Source organism: Oreochromis aureus, linkage group 12, assembly GCF_013358895.1.
Source record: "Oreochromis aureus strain Israel breed Guangdong linkage group 12, ZZ_aureus, whole genome shotgun sequence".
Classification (NCBI taxonomy): Eukaryota; Metazoa; Chordata; class Actinopteri; order Cichliformes; family Cichlidae; genus Oreochromis; species Oreochromis aureus.
This window is the reverse complement of record NC_052953.1, coordinates 1,210,652-1,226,659: the sequence shown is the minus strand read 5'-3', so window position 1 is coordinate 1,226,659 and position 16,008 is coordinate 1,210,652. Positions and strand designations below refer to the sequence as shown.

The following is a 16,008-nucleotide window of genomic DNA, read 5'->3' as shown; positions in this document are numbered from 1 at the left end:
TCTGGAATATTGTCGATATTATGTTATGAATTAAATCAAGACTAATGGAAAGAAAGACGATCTAAAAATCAATCAAACTTTGAATGGAGTCTGGTGTTGGTGGGTCCACCTGCTTTAGCATCTAACAATTCAGTTTTATAATAAATAATCTTCACGGTTGGTTCAAAAGCAGAATTAATCCAGTCAGGATCATGTTCTGAAATCTGGTTGTTCAAGGGAAAAATGGGATTATGTGATTGGATACGATCTTGTAACGTTTTAGTTTTTTTAATCCTAGAGTATGGATTACTCAGGATTACCCGATCCCAGCACCAGGCTAGAGACTGGAGGACACAGGAAAAATAATAACCAAAAAACTAGAGCTGATAAACAGGGGAGAGAATGACAGACTGCTACTTAACATGACCTGAGGACGGTAAACATGGCTGTGGATAAAAGGATGAATTCTCTGATAAAGAAACAGCCATTAATATCAAACTTAGTTTCACTGATTCAGTGAAGTTTCATTGATATTGTGAGTTTTGGCGCCCCCCGCAGCCCAGTGAGAGTACTGGAAACCTGTAAAAGCTGGGTTACCCAACGGGATGGTTTGTATCCAGATTACATCTTTTAAACAGCTGAGCCCAGGATTGAATCCAGATATGTGAGTTTTTAATTCCCTGATGAAGGACGTGAGCACAGGAAAAACATTCTGGGAACAAATCGAGCAGGTGAAGATTTATAAGATTTCATATCGGTTAATGAAACACGATCAGCTTATGTGCAGGGAACAGGAAGTCCAGTGCACTGTAAGAGATCACACATGCACGCCTTGATTTGTTGTGAGGCAGCGTGGAGGGCGCCGAGGTTTCTGCAGGTTTTACTGTGACTGCTGGACACGGAGCACATTTACAGCACTGCGTCTTTGTTCCCTGTCCCACAGATGGCTTTCTTAGTTGAACTGATTCCTCGAGGCCTCTCCCGGTATTCACTGCTCCATTATTTTTGAGAAAAGCTGACCTTAAGATTTTAAACAGGAAGCCCCTCTCTCTCTCTCAGCACCTATGTGTTGAAAGGTCATTAAAGTTCACTGATCGATAGCTCGCTGAACAGCAGCTCGGCGGCATCGGCACCTGAACGATTTTCCCCGTTAAGCCTCTTAACTCTGACCTATGAATCATTCATGCAGCACAAAGGCTCCTGACTGGACGAGGAGCCGGTGTTGTGTGTGCACAGACACCTGAGTGCACTTTACACTGCCTGTCACTCAAACACACCTGTTCCCATTTCTTTAGCTGAATCTGAAAACTGATAACAGTTTAACATAAAATAGTATTTTTGTACCAGTGAGCAGAGTCCCAAAGAGCTGCGAGCTGAAAACTTTGTATATCTGGGAAGAACAAGTGTGAGGCCTAAAAATGTATCTGTAGCATCTGAAATCTGTAGGAAAGAGGAAGAATCCATCCGACACAGGAGAGATGACCTGGAGCTTCAGCCAATCATCTTCTGTTCCCTGCAATGAGAACTGTTCCTGAAGACCCTCACAGAGCTGCTCACACCGTCAGGCTCATGTTGTGTTTGCAGGTACGTCAGTGAATATAACACTACATGTTTCAAAATTCAAAATGTGAAACATGTAGTGATTCAGAATCACTACATGTTTCACATTTTCCCGCAACTGATGAGGGGGGGTCAGGACTTTCGCACAGCAGTGTGGGGGAATTTGACCCTTTAATCAGACTGTTACAGTGTGTTTGCGGTGGTGCACGCGCTCTCTGTCACTGTTTACAGCTGATTTCCTGATGAACCTCCTGCAGCTGTGACGTAGCTCAGTCTGAGTCTGCGCGCTGAGCTGTGCAGCTGAACCTCGTCTCGAGCTTCTATCGGCTCGCGCAGCTGAACTTGTCCGCGCGCAGTAAATTTCCACGATGAGTAACTCCGCTCTCTGCAGGAAACACCGGACCGCGCCCTGGCCGCGTGACCGCGCACCCCCCACCCCCCGGCACGCTCCCGCTGCCACACTTGACGTTCACTCCTCCCACCACCTCGTGTGCTCTGCTGCCATTGGATGTTCGCGTTGTCTATTTTTGTAGCGCGCGCTACTTTGGCACGCGAGAGATTCACTTTTTCCCTAAACTGGACGCCGAGACGGGGCGGTGCTCCGAGGACAGGAGCCTTCCCAACAGTCAAGCCCCGCTCGGGCGGGTCGGCCCGACATACGAATCAAACACACCGTTAACTTCGCTCGTCCACTTAGAGAAAAGCCTTCGCTATTCTCTCTGCTGATTGGATTAAACACGCTTCAATCAAATAATCCCGCGTTACTGACTGGTTCGCTGGGATTTCAGGCCGCCCACTCGCGTCTTATATAAATTTTATCCTCAGACCTCCATCTTTTTCGGTTCCTTGTGGTCCGTTGAGTCCTTTTGCCGGAAAACTCCTCAGTCCTTCGTCTCCAGCTCGACCTGCTGAAATGGCCAACCCCAAAGTTTTCTTCGACATCACCGTTGACGGCTCGCCCGTGGGCCGGATCGTGATGGAGGTGAGGCCGCTGCTGCGGTGCGCAGGCCGTTTGTTTATCCCGGGGGTCGGTGGGGCTTGCTGCTACTGAATTTAGCCGGTGGTTAGTAACGGCTGCTGGGTGCCGATAGTCACCTCTGCCACGGCTCTTCCTGGCACCGCGGACCGGGCTTCAGCTGCTGGGGGAAGCCTCCCGTTTCCTTGTAGCATCACAGCAGCTAGCCGAGCTGTCACGAGCGTGATGGGGGGACCGTGTGCACGTGTTTGTGGCTGCTCGCCAGCGCCGCTCGGTGCGCGCTGACGGGCCGCGGAGGGGCGCTCCGGGGCCGTCTGCAGATGCCGCCGTTAGCGCGTAGAATGCAGCTAGTGTGATTTTTGGTGTCAATGTCAGCGTCCCGGGGCTGACCGACTCGGGTTTGACTGCCTGTCTGCTCACAGCCATTAGTCCCCGGTTGATTGGAGACCAGCGGGTTGGCAGTGGTCGGAAAATGGCTCAAACTCGAGTCACATGGAGGCGCAGCCTGGGCCCGCGCCCCCCGGAGCGAGTAGTTTACCCGCCGACGAATGAGCGATGCTAATACTAGATTTATTGCAGGCTCTTTGTTGCGGCTGCGCGGCCTTCGCTGACCCGGGAAAGCCGCGCTGCTGTCGGTGAACTGTCGCCTGTGTGAGGTGAGGTGAAGGGGGCGGGGAAACGCTTTTTCTGAGGCTCGTGTGATAAACTTGAGTAGCCGGTTCTGCGGCTGTTAGCCACCGAGGCTAACTGCGCTGTTCCCTGTTTGCTTCTGGAAGCTTCCACTGAGCTGACGCGGTCTGCGGGGGGAGGGGAGTTGAGACGCGGATGTGGGGTTACCGTGTGGCCCTTTGTTCCCGGTGTGAAAACCTAACCTTACGTAACCGAACTGCCGCTTATGGAGGCGCTTCGTTGGCGGGCTTATGTTTGTTTAACCGGGTTAACTGCAGGCTAAAAATAGCTAGCATCAGTACTAGCCGTCCAGCCATTTTGTGCTTGTAGCAGCAGCACGTTATGGGCGTTCCCAGAATGCACGCGTTAAAAACGGCCCAAACCGGGACCAGCTGCATTCCTGTCAGGGTTGGTTGGGGGGGTAACCGGAGCTTCCCGGTGGTCGCAGCAGATGGAGGATAAATGATGAAGGTGCGGATTGTGTTTCTGCTGAGCAGGCGCAGCAGTTGCAGACCTCACCCTGCTGCACCTCTGGTCATGCCTCCGTGGTGGCGTCACTGCTGTGGGGGCCCTGCAGACGCAGTGCTGCAGCTCTTCCACTCAGGCTGAGCAGAAGTCGGCCATGCTGGCTACGTTTACCTGCAGTGCCACGGAGCGGGCCGCTGTAAGGCTGAGCAAAGTTCACCATGGCTGATAAACCGCCAGGGTTTGGCTGGCGACCATATGTAGGAGCTGCCAGCTGAGGTGGTGTCTCGAGATCAAAGTCATCCCTTCCCTCTCTCTGAACTTTGTTCCTGCAGCTCCGTGCTGATGTGGTGCCCAAGACTGCTGAGAACTTCCGCGCCCTCTGCACCGGGGAGAAGGGATTCGGCTACAAGGGATCCAGCTTCCACCGCGTCATCCCACGGTTTATGTGCCAGGTGAGCTCAAAGTGCAGGTTCTATAGAGGAAGTGAGAGCAGAATTAATAAGACGCTACAGTACTCTTTACCTGTTTGAACATATGATCTGTAACGTGCCTCTGATGTCATAGGGCGGCGATTTCACAAACCACAACGGAACCGGAGGAAAGTCCATCTATGGCAACAAGTTCGCAGATGAGAACTTCAGCCTGACACACACCGGCCCCGGCATCCTGTCCATGGCCAACGCCGGCCCCAACACCAACGGGTCCCAGTTCTTCATCTGCACCGAAAAGACGGCATGGTACGTACACGCTCGGGCCCACGCTTCACAGACAGGAAGTCAGACCCGCGCTGGTGTGAAGTGATCCATCGGCACTGATGAGATGTAATATTCCTGCTCTGGGTTGTGTGCTGGAGCATTTTATCAAATGACCAGAGGTAATGGTTAGATGATGTCGTCATCAGCCTCCGGGAGCTGGGAGTCCGTCAAACATGACGCCGTTTTAGTCTTTGAGTTAAACCTGAAGTAAAACTGCTCAGAATAAAATGTTTATAGAACATAATAAAGTGATTCTAACGTCTGAGACGGTAACGATGAACAGGAATGACCTCTAACCGCGCGGCTCGGCCCACGGTCATGGCTGCAAACGAGGTTTAATCTCACAAAGAGCTCGAGCAACGAAAGCGCTGATCTAAAACCGCTGTTAGTGTGTCGTCGTGGTTTAAACCTGCGAAGGGGTGGGAGGGGACTGCACGTGGTGGAAACCCAAACTCAGCCTGCAGACACAAACAGGACTGACCCACACGGTAACCCCGTCCGTGGGCTTGGCTCTGGCTGCACGGGGAATCGTTCTCATGTACTCAGAGCGTCTCGGCGTCGGTCAGCAGATCCTCCTCACAGCACACTTGTTCTGCGTGTCACTCACTCCCTCTTCAGGTGACTGCTGGTTATGGCTGCAGTGAACCCGCTGTGGTTGACATCACGGGGCGGCCCTGAGAGGAGACGACGCCCCCACGTTTAGATTTAAATCTCTCCAAGCAGTGTTTAGTCAGGGCGTGTCGTGGCGCGCAGACAGTTTTACGATGCATTTGGTGGCGTGGTCTGCTAGTTTCCTCAAGGATCCTGTCCTTTTGTTTTTGTTTTGTTTTTTTTTTGTCTTACTGTGTCCTGACGGTGCTCTCTCCACCCACAGGCTGGATGGGAAGCACGTGGTGTTCGGCAGCGTGGTCTCGGGGCTGGAAGTGGTGAAGAAGATGGAGAACTACGGCACCAACAGTGGGAAACCCACGGGCAAGGTTATCATCGCCAACTGCGGGCAGCTCTGAGCTCGCCGCCCGCCCTGTAGCTGCTCCCTGTTTAGGCTCCACCCCTCCACCATTCAACATTCCTATTGATGGAGATCCACCTGATCCCCCTCTGCCCCGCCCCCTTTTTTATTCTGTTAAATCATGTTGCTGCATTTGTGACTTTGCCTTTTGGAAGTTTCTTTTGCATTAACGTTTTTCCACAAAGTCTTGACGGTTTTTCGTTAAATCAAAGAGAATAAAACAAACGATGCCTTGACAATTGAAATGTGTGTTGTGATGTTTGAGTCTCAAAGCTCGCCGTTCGCATGCTGCCACCCTCACAAGCAGCGTGGCCGTTTTAAATTACATTTAAAAAGGGCAGACGTTGTTCTGAACTTCAGCAATAAAATTTCACCTGAGCCATGACAGGAAGTGATGTCACTGTGAAATGTGTTCTAACAGTAAATCTGGAGAGTTTCTGCTGAGCTGTGTGGGTGATTGGTGTGTAATCTGATTACTCTTACTGGTGCAGGCCTTTTTAAATTGTTAACAAGTGACACCTGCTGGTAAAGCTGTGGAACTACACCTGAACAGGAGGGCGGAGCCAACACAGAGCGCTGCACTCATCACAGAAACGCAAGGTTAAAGTCAGTTGGTCACAGCGGTTCAGTGAGCATGTGGCCCCGTGCTCTGTGTGTGTGTGTGTGTGTGTGTGTGTGTGTGTATGCGCGTGCAGCAGTGTAGAAAGACCAATAACGTGTATCGCTGTGGTGAGAACCCACAGGTGTGTGACTGCAGGTGGAGCAGCTCCAGGCCTCACACCTGATGACTGACTGCTGATGCTCTCATATAAAAGAAACTGGAGATTTTAACTCTGAACGTGCTCGAGCAGAGCCTCCACCAGGAAGCAGGTGTTTGGTATATCCAGGTAACTTCAGTGTTCACTCAAACCATTGTGGTTCTTTGTGTCGTAAACCTCAGCTGCCCCGGGCACACATCAGGTGTCATTGGTGGGCGGCGTGGACACCCAAGTTTTTTAATTGATACCAAAGGTGTGTGCTAGAGGCTGAGGGTAAGCACTGATGTGTTAAAACACCTACACGGGATCTGCTGACATCATTCAGATGTTGAACACATCATCACTAAATATATTTCTGAAGGTGCTGTTGAGGTGTCGTTACAACACCTGTGATCCACACGCACAAAGACAACCCACAGGTGTCCATGAATAGAGTTTCATATAACCAGCAGAGGGAGCACTTCAGCTTTGTTGCTGTGGATGAAGAGCGATTGATCAGTAAATTAATAAATATTGCTGTGTTAGCCAATCAGACCTGATCAAAGCCCCGCCTTCAGAGCATGTTCGAGAGAAAAAACTGAACGCAGTGACTTTTAGATCATCGAGGTGGATCGGGGTTAGTGAGAGGTGAGGCGTCAGCTGATGAACGTGTCAGGATGAACTCTGGGTTTGGACCCTGCTGCTTTTCTGTGCAGACCCAGAGAGGTCGTGTGCGCTCTGTAAATGCTCGTCGACGCGTTCGGTAAACATCGGCTCAGAGTTTAGTTTGCTCTGCGTCAGAGGCGAGCTCTGTGTGCGTGCTGAGGATAAAAGCCTCAGGTGTGCAGTTTAACCTGCATTAGTTTGAACCATTGACTGTTTTCTACAGTCAATGGTCTGAACTTGTTGCTGCTGTTTGCCTCCACACTGACACACAGGAAGCAGCAACAGCTACAGTTCCTCAAATGTCCAGCAGAGGCTGGTTCACAGAGTGAGGTGCGTCTATAGAGATTGACAGACCATGTGACTTTCGCGCATTGCATTGTGGGTACAAATGGCAACAAAATCAAAACACTGCATCAAGCGCAAGTATTTCCAGCACCGGTAATCATTAATTCTGCGGTTTTAATCCCTACTTGCATTTTATTTGCTCCAAAAACAGTTATGTACAAAACGACCGAGAACACGGCAGGTCCGTACAAAGACAGACTTGACGAAAAGGCAAAAAAAAAAGTAGGAGGAAAAAATCAAACGAGTGAAGGGGTCAGACCCATACGAGCATACAGAGTGGAGTAAGGACGTTAGCGTGCTGCCCAACTTTCATCACGCACATATTTATTATTATATGGTCCTAAGTGTGAGTGCAGACACTCACAAGATGTTTATTAACTTCAGATCCCTCCAACAAGCCCAGGTCCAGTTTACTTTGGTGATTTGGACTATTCCATTTCACAGCTGTTTCTTTCCTTTATCTCCTGTACAGGCCAACGCATCTATTTGTGGTTTCAGGTTGTAGTATTACACAACATTTTCAGATCTAATAGAAATAAAATGAGTGTTTCGTAATTCATTCAATTTATTGTCTTTATTTCTAACTGGCATTATTGTTTCATTCTATTATAGAATCTTACAAGAAAGAGGCAAAATTGTAAAAATCCATCATGCTTTATTAGCTGCTTTGGTGAAAAACAAATCAACAATGCAAAAAAAAAATACCAACATTGCAAAACAACATACTGGAAAACAGTTATTCATCACTTGATTGCTTCAATACAACCCTTGGGCACATATATGCGGGACGTTTCGTGGCTGTTTTGATCTCGCTCTCTCTCTTAACCGATCAAATCTGGCTGTGGTAGCAGCTTTAAACTCGGTCTGACCCAGGTTGATAGAGGTGCCCAGTCTGGATCGCATTCCAGCATTTTGTAGGCTGGTTTTCCTACAAAACACAACAAACATTAGCCCGCAAAGCCACAGTGAACAAAGCAGCATAGCGCAGCGAATTCAATTCAAATCAATATTATTATTGTAACCTACATCAACAATTATGTTATGATAAATTACGTAATAACTACAACAGAAGACTTACCTTTGTGGAAATGCTTGGAGCAGACTAACATGTGAGCTGGAGTGTTCTGGGACGTTATATTTGGTCTTTGAATGGCTGCAATCCAGGCCATCCATCGGCTCTTTGTTACTTCGGAAACATAAACAATTTCTCTTCCACGACGTAATCCGATAAAACCTGATCTCTTTACCCGTCGGCTTCCCGTGGCTGTCATGCGACCGGCTATTGCAGTTAGTGAAGGTTATCTCTGGAAGGAAGAAGTCTCCATGGAGAAACTCCACACTGGTGAAAAATGAAAAAAGAGAGTGTAGGAAAGCTGAGCGCAGATGGAGAAAAACAAACCTCCAGGTTCATTATGACATCTATAAAGAGAAACTTCACAATTATAATTTACAACTGAGGAGTGCAAGGAGGTCCTACTTCTCTGACATCATCACCAAAAACAGTCATAATGCTCGGGTCTTATTTTCTACAGTTGACAGGCTGACAAACCCTCCTGTGTCAGTGGCAGCTGAACTTCATTCGACCATGGCCTGCAATGACTTTGCCAAATTCTTCACAGAAAAAATCCAAAAGATTAGACAAGCAATTGGTACATCAACAGCAGATCCAGGATATGTACTGTGTCCACCGAAAAACTGTTTAAACACCATCAAACAGTTTCACCCTATTAACAGCAAAGACCTGGAGGACATCTTAGGTCAACTGAACTCCTCCTCTTGCTGTTTAGATGTCCTGACAACAAGTTTTTTCAAAAAGGTCACAAAGACTTTGGAGTCAGACCTGTTACAGATAGTAAACTTTTCTTTAATATCAGGTGTGTTTCCAGAATCACTAAAAACTGCTGTAATAAAACCTATACTGAAAAAAGACAATCTTGACAAGACACAAATGAATAACTACAGGCCGATCTCAAATCTCCCATTTTTAAGTAAGATCATTGAAAAAGTAGTTTCTCAACAGCTCAATTACTTCTTAACACAGAATAACTGCTATGATGCCTTCCAGTCAGGTTTTAGACAGAACCACAGCACTGAAACCGCTCTGACCAAAGTGTTTAATGACATATGTCTGAACACAGACAGTGGAACAATGTCAGTCTTAGTTTTACTGGATCTCAGTGCAGCATTTGATACAGTTGACCACAACATATTACTCAAACGACTGGAGAACTGGGCAGGTCTTTCAGGAACTGTACTAAACTGGTTCAAAACATACTTAGAAAACAGGAAATACTTTGTATCAATAGGTAACTTCACATCTGAGCAGACAAGTATCACATGTGGAGTTCCCCAAGGTTCCATCTTGGGACCCCTTCTGTTTAACATTTACATGCTCCCACTGGCACAGATTATAAAGAACAACAAAATAAACTATCATAGCTACGCAGATGACACACAAATATATATCACAATGTCACCAGGAGACCGAGGCCCTGTACAGGCTCTTGGTAAATGCATTGAGGAAATTAATGACTGGCTGTGCCACAATTTTCTCCAGCTAAACAAAAACAAAACTGAAGTAATAGTCTTTGGAGTCAAAGAAAAACGATTACAGGTCACCAGAGAACTTCAATCTATACACCTAAAAACCACAAACCAGGCAAGAAATTTGGGTGTAGTGATGGATGCAGACCTAAACTTAGAAAAACACATTAAGACAATAACAAAATCAGCTTACTATCACCTCAAGAATATTTCAAGGATAAAAGATCTGATGTCTCAACAGGACCTGGAAAAACTAGTCCATGCATTCATCTTTAGTAGGCTTGATTACTGTAACAGCATCTTTACAGGTCTACCTAAAAATCAGTCAGACAACTACAGCTCATTCAGAACTCTGCTGCTCGAGTCCTCACTAAGACCAAAAAGTGGACCACATCAGTCCAGCTCTGAGGTCTTTACACTGGCTGCCTGTCCGTCAGAGGATAGACTTTAAAGTTCTGATGCTAGTCTATAAAGCTCTGAATGGTTTAGGACCGAAATACATCAGTGACCTCCTGACCCAGTATGAACCTTCCAGATCCCTCAGGTCATCTGGATCCGGTCTTTTATCAGTTCCCAGAGTCAGAACCAGACACGGAGAAGCTGCATTCAGCTTTTATGCTCCTTATATCTGGAACAAACTCCCAGAAAGCCTCAGATCAGCTGAAACACTCAGTTTATTTAAATCCAGGTTGAAGACTCACCTGTTCTCAGCTGCTTTTGAATAAAGCACCAAATCCACACTTAAGTTTAAATTTCAAAACCTACTTTTTAACTACTGATTTTATCTACTGTTTTGATTTTTGATTTTATATACTGTTTTGTTTGTTTGTTTGTTTGCTTGCTTGTCTTAATCAATTTTAAATCATGCTTTTTATCTATTTTGTTTTTAATGTCTCTGTAAAGCACTTTGAATTACCTTGTTGTTGAATTGTGCTATATAAATAAACTTGCCTTGTCTTGCCTTAATAATACAACAGCTTCTTGCCATTTTTGTGTTTCTTTTTATGGCTGTGTGACTGTTTTCATGTGAAAGGCAGCGTGTGCTAGTACCACTTGCCACTCGTTCCCAGAATCCTTTGCGGTTTTACCCCGGAATGACACATCACATTTTCAATCTCTATATGCATGTGACGTTTTGGATCACTGAGCTTTGGGAAAAGTGCTGAAAGATTTTTCGAGATATCAGAGTTATTGTTTGTGGCCTTCTGATTGGCCAGCATTTCTTCACGGTGAGGGTTACATCATCGGCCATCACTATGACGCACTCTTTTTCTGTGTGTGTTTTTATATGGCCAGAGAGTTTTCAGAATTAAAATGGAAACATGGGTGTGGTCTGAGTCAGTCCCCACAGACCGCCACGTTAAACATCCAATTTTACAGCCTACACAGTGGCCCCGCCCCCTAATAATGCACATTTTAATCCAGGTAAATTAAAAAGTCATCATCCCCCCTTACAGGTGTTATGAAGGGAAATTACGTATAGACACCAACAGTGCTGGGAATAATGGCGTTACTTTTTTCAGTAATGAGTAATCTAACTAATTACTATTTCTATTGTTACAATGCCGTTACCGTTACTAACAGGAAAATGCGATGCAGACGTGTCACTATTTTTCACACGGTTGAAGTCGTCTTCCGCTTGCTGTGAGCTAGGAGGGCAAAACAATCGCACGAGTGCTGCTGATTGGCTGAGTAAAAGTAAAGTAGTCATGGAAAACCAATCAGAGGTAGACTTGGGCGTATGTTCACATACAAACAGATAAGCACAGTAACAAAAGTCATGGAGAGCGCGGATAATTCGAAGGTAGCATTTTTTAAGAGGAGGTACAGACGTTACTTTTCACTCAAAGAGAGAAAAGGCAAGAATCTGTATGTGAAATGTGACTTATGGCCTGGAGCAAAGTGCTTTTCCACATCAGTTGTAAGCAATTCGAATCTTACGAAGCTCACCGTCACATGCTTCAACAAAACTGGTCGCCAAGAACGATGGTGTTGATGCTAGCAGGCACAGTCCAAACCCAGGTGAGGCTAACGTGAGCTCAGCGAACAATGGAGATGGAGCGGCGCGATCCAAGTAGTCTAAGCTTGATTTCTCTTCTCCACAAACATCTGTGACACAGGCTGAATTAAACAGACTGATAACAGGTATGTCAGTGAGTGTCTTTACCAACAGTCGGATTCCATCAAGTCTCTTATTGCCAAGATATCAGCAAGAGGAGGGGTCGGCCCGGCACGCAGAAAGACTTTTTCCAAATACATAGACACCGAGTATGCTAAAATGAATGTCGAGCTTAAAAAGACATTTAATGAGTTAGAATATGTCTCTACAGCAGACATCTGGACTGCATATAATAAAAGCTATCTTGGTGTCACAGCACATTGGATAAATCCACACAGCATGCAGAGAAAAAAAGCAGCACTGGCATGCAGAAGATTCAAGGGTCGCCATACGCATGATAATATTGCTGTTGAGTTCGACAATATTCACTCACACTATGGCATATCCCACAAAATAACATCAACTGTGACGGACAATGGCTTTAATTTTGTCAAGGTCTTCAAAAAGTACCAGCCAGTTGAGGAGGACGACTCTGAGAATGATGAGGATGAGTAACTTTTACAAACATGAACGATGCCGTAAAACCAGTGTTGGTGATGATAATGACAAGTGGCTACTTTCACAGCCAGAAACAAAAACGGTATACAGAAGTGCTACCACAGAGTGCACAGGGTTATGGAACAAGGCCAGTCGTTCAACAGTGGCTGCAGAGACAGTGGATGGTGTTATTGGAAAGAAACTGCTCGTTCTTTGCACGACAAGATGGAATTCATTTTATGATTCCCTGGCTCGAATCTGTGAGATCTGTGGTTGAGCTGAACACCATCTTCTTCTGTCAGTGCGCCCCAGGGCAGCTGTGGCTGCAATGTAGCTTGCCATCGCCAGTGTGTGAATGTGTGTGTGAGTGTGTGTGTGTGTGTGTGTGTGTGTGAGTGTGTGTGAGTGTGTGTGAATGTGTGTGTGAATGGGTGAATGACTGAATGTAGTGTAAAGTGCTTTGGGGTCCTTAGGGACTGAGTAAAGCGCTATACAAATGCAGGCCATTTACCATTTCTTCAAGTTTGAGCTCACAGCCATGACAGAGCGGGAACATCGCTCTGTGTGCGTGCAGTACAGTGCAGTACTCAGGGAGTTCTTCACTGTCACGAGGCCACTTACAGCAGCCCTGGACATTCTTCAGGGAGAAGACAACACTTTTGATGGGACACTCCTACCCACACTGGAGACATGGATGTTTAAGACCCTGGAGTTTAGCAGTAGCCTGCAAATTCTTGAAAATCTTCCAGAGGCAGTTACACAGTAAGAACTTTTGGTTTTAACCAATTACCCAACAATTGCATTTTATACATATGGATGGAAAATGCATATTGTTAGTTCATACATCTTATTCTACGCCTCTGTCAGTGCGCCCCAGGGCGGCTGTGGCTACAACGTAGCTTGCCATCACCAGTGTGTGAATGTGTGTGTGAATGGGTGGATGACTGGATATGTAAAGCGCTTTGGGGTCCTTAGGGACTGTTAAAGCGCTATATAAATACAGGCCATTTACCATTTACCATTTAGAGTTGTATGACTCAGAGCAGACCTTTTGCTGTAAAGAAAGAACAGAAACCATGTACTTTAAAAAGAACAATTATGAAAAATGTCAAATGCAATATATTTTTAAAGATGCACATGATATATAATGTGGTGTGTGCAGGCCAGTGTGTGAAGGACAAGACCAAGGCAAGTCTGCTGGCAGAGTGTCGGAAGGTTGTCCTTGACAAAGACCAACGAGCAGGTACCAGCACACCAACATGCCACGACACCTCTGCTGCTGCTGCAGAAAGTCAAGTCATAGATTATTTCAAATCAGGATCACATGGAATGGACTCTGAATACATACACACTGATAAAGAATATTTCACTCAGATACAATGGAGCTACGCCATCCAGTGCCCGAATAGAAAGACTGTAGCCTTGGGAAGCTCGTCTTCTCTCCAAAGAGGAACAGACTCTGATGAGAAATTTGAGAAGCTCCTTGTTTTGAGATACAACCACTGGTTTAATGGCTACGATGGATGGATGTAAGGGGTTTGTGGATGTGGCAAATAAGAATTTTTCATGTGTTAAAAAAGCAGAGGACATTAAAACAGGACTCTGTAATAACCTCTACTGCAAGAACTGCACGTGTGACTTCAAATAGATTGTAAATGGCCATGGAGTTGACACTTTGTATTACCTGTTTACATTTTTATACTTTATCAAAATGTTTTAGTTTTATTATACAGTGCACTTTTTCAGTATTACATTGAAATCACTTCAACTATTTACTTTTGCATGGAGGAAAATACTGAAAATTAGCCAGAGTTCTCTAAAGCTGTTACAGTTTGGCTCATTTAATTTGCACTACACTGCTTAAAAAGCATCATTTAATTTAATACTTATCTGATAACCAGCTGCAGCCTGTTTGTGTGCAATAACTATCAAAGGTTCTGACACATCTGTTGTGTTTTATTCTATTATTTATTATGAATTAAAAAAAATAATTCTCTCTACAAATTTAAAATATTATCTGATTGGTGTTTTGTTATATTATCAAAGTAACATTTGAATAGTTTGTATGCATATATTAATGTTTCCTGTTAGTTCCTTTTGTTAAGTCTCCATTTACTTCAATTATATATTTAGTTTTCTAACACACAGTTGCATATATGTTTTAGTATGTTCAAGTATGTTTAGTAATCAGTGTTGGGGAGTAACGGAATACATGTACCGCCGTTACGTATTTAGAATACAAAATATGAGTAACTGTATTCCGTTACAGTTACCGTTTAAAAAGGTGGTATTCAGAATACAGTTACTTTGTTGAAATAAATGGATTACACGGCGGTACTTCCCTGTTTCAAATTTTCGCGGGTCAGGACTGTTTGGGTTTGTTAGACAGCTACGTAATGTTGTTCCAGGCGGCAGCGTTACGGTTGCCATGGTTACAGGGTGACGCTCTCTCTCTCTCTGCGTGTTTCCTGGGTGAGAGAGCTCTTTTTTGTTGTTGTTGTTGTGCTAAGCTAAAAGGCAGAATGCTACAGGCATGGCCCTAAAGAATGTAGCCTCATGGGCAGTGTAGTCCGTGCTGCAGCGAGAATGGACTGCCATACACGTTATGTGTCTGTGAGCGAGGGAGGGAGAGAAAGGAAAAGTCCGAGCTGTCACGGAGCAAAAACGGGAGCTGGAAGCATGTAAATATAATAATAACCACTGCAGCCAAGAAGAGTGCCTGACGAGCCCAGTTGTAAGTAGAGTTGGATGTCTCGAGACCGGTCTTGGTCTCGAGACCTTTTACGTGGTCTTGGTCTCGTCTTGGTCTCGACGGACTTTTGTCTTGGTCTCGGTCTTGGTCTCGATGGACTTTTGTCTTGGTCTTGTCTTGGTCTCGACGGACTTTTGTCTTGTCTCGGTCTTGGTCTCGCTGTTTCGGTCTTCCGTTCTCAAATCGACATAGTGTTCGGGAGATTTGGAGTCAACCATCAGCGGAGCGGGGGGGTGGCTTACTGGGCTTAAGCCCGGGTCATTTTTTCAGAAGCATGGGGCACCGTCGTAAATTCCCCCTAATTTTGGTATGATCCGAGCTCAGGCACTAGGTGACTGAGCACAGCACGCATGTGAGCGAGGGGGAAGCTGCTGCCTGCGAGTTTGCTGCAGACAGAGGACAGCTTAAGTTTGACCAGGTACCAAAGCAAATCATTCGTACTGAACTAATAATGTAAATATGACGGTGTATCACAAAAGATTGATATCAAACTGATCAGTTGGTTGCGTTACTTGCTCTTCGAGTGAATCAACAAATGGATAAATAAAAAGCCGAACAACAATGCTGATTTTTTAGAGAGTCTTAGCCTACATTTCATATTTTCAGTTGTTACCCTCCACGGCTAAACAAACTCTAAATCGGTTTCAATTGTGTACTGATGAACACAACAATGGACATAAGAAGCTTCTTTCAAAGAAAAACTCAGGTAGATGTTATTTTATATATTATGCTTTGTATGTTGTTCAGTATATCTATGCAAAACAAGAGGAATTTCAATACACAGCAGTATATTCACAGATGAAACAAGATATTTACATACACTTTAGGTAGAAAACATAAAAACTATTTTTTACTGTTAAATATTAATTTAGAGTAAACTTTTGTTTTAGATAAATAAACTAATCTTTTGAATTAGTTTAATGACAGAATAAAGAGAGACAGAGCTGTCTAT

The 16,008-nt window shown here is 45.2% G+C and overlaps 1 protein-coding gene across 1 annotated transcript; it reads left to right on the top strand.

The window, feature by feature from the left end:
* The first annotated feature begins 2,363 nt into the window (after positions 1–2,363).
* ppiaa (peptidylprolyl isomerase Aa (cyclophilin A)) lies at positions 2,364–5,661 on the top strand. Its single transcript, XM_031750219.2, has 4 exons — positions 2,364–2,521; positions 3,985–4,104; positions 4,217–4,389; positions 5,282–5,661. The coding sequence occupies exons 1-4, from the start codon at positions 2,453–2,455 to the stop codon at positions 5,412–5,414; spliced, it is 495 nt and encodes a 164-aa protein (XP_031606079.1). The 5' UTR covers positions 2,364–2,452; the 3' UTR covers positions 5,415–5,661.
* The last annotated feature ends 10,347 nt before the right edge of the window (positions 5,662–16,008 follow it).

What these genes read in the sequence shown, in the direction of transcription:
- ppiaa (XM_031750219.2), top strand. Translation starts at nt 2,453, where the DNA reads ATGGCCAACCCCAAAGTTTTCTTCGACATCACCGTTGACGGCTCGCCC. An exon ending in TCCCACGGTTTATGTGCCAG is followed by an intron (nt 4,105 to 4,216) that starts GTGAGCTCAAAG and finishes CTGATGTCATAG; the next exon opens with GGCGGCGATTTCACAAACCA. An exon ending in TGCACCGAAAAGACGGCATG is followed by an intron (nt 4,390 to 5,281) that starts GTACGTACACGC and finishes CTCCACCCACAG; the next exon opens with GCTGGATGGGAAGCACGTGG.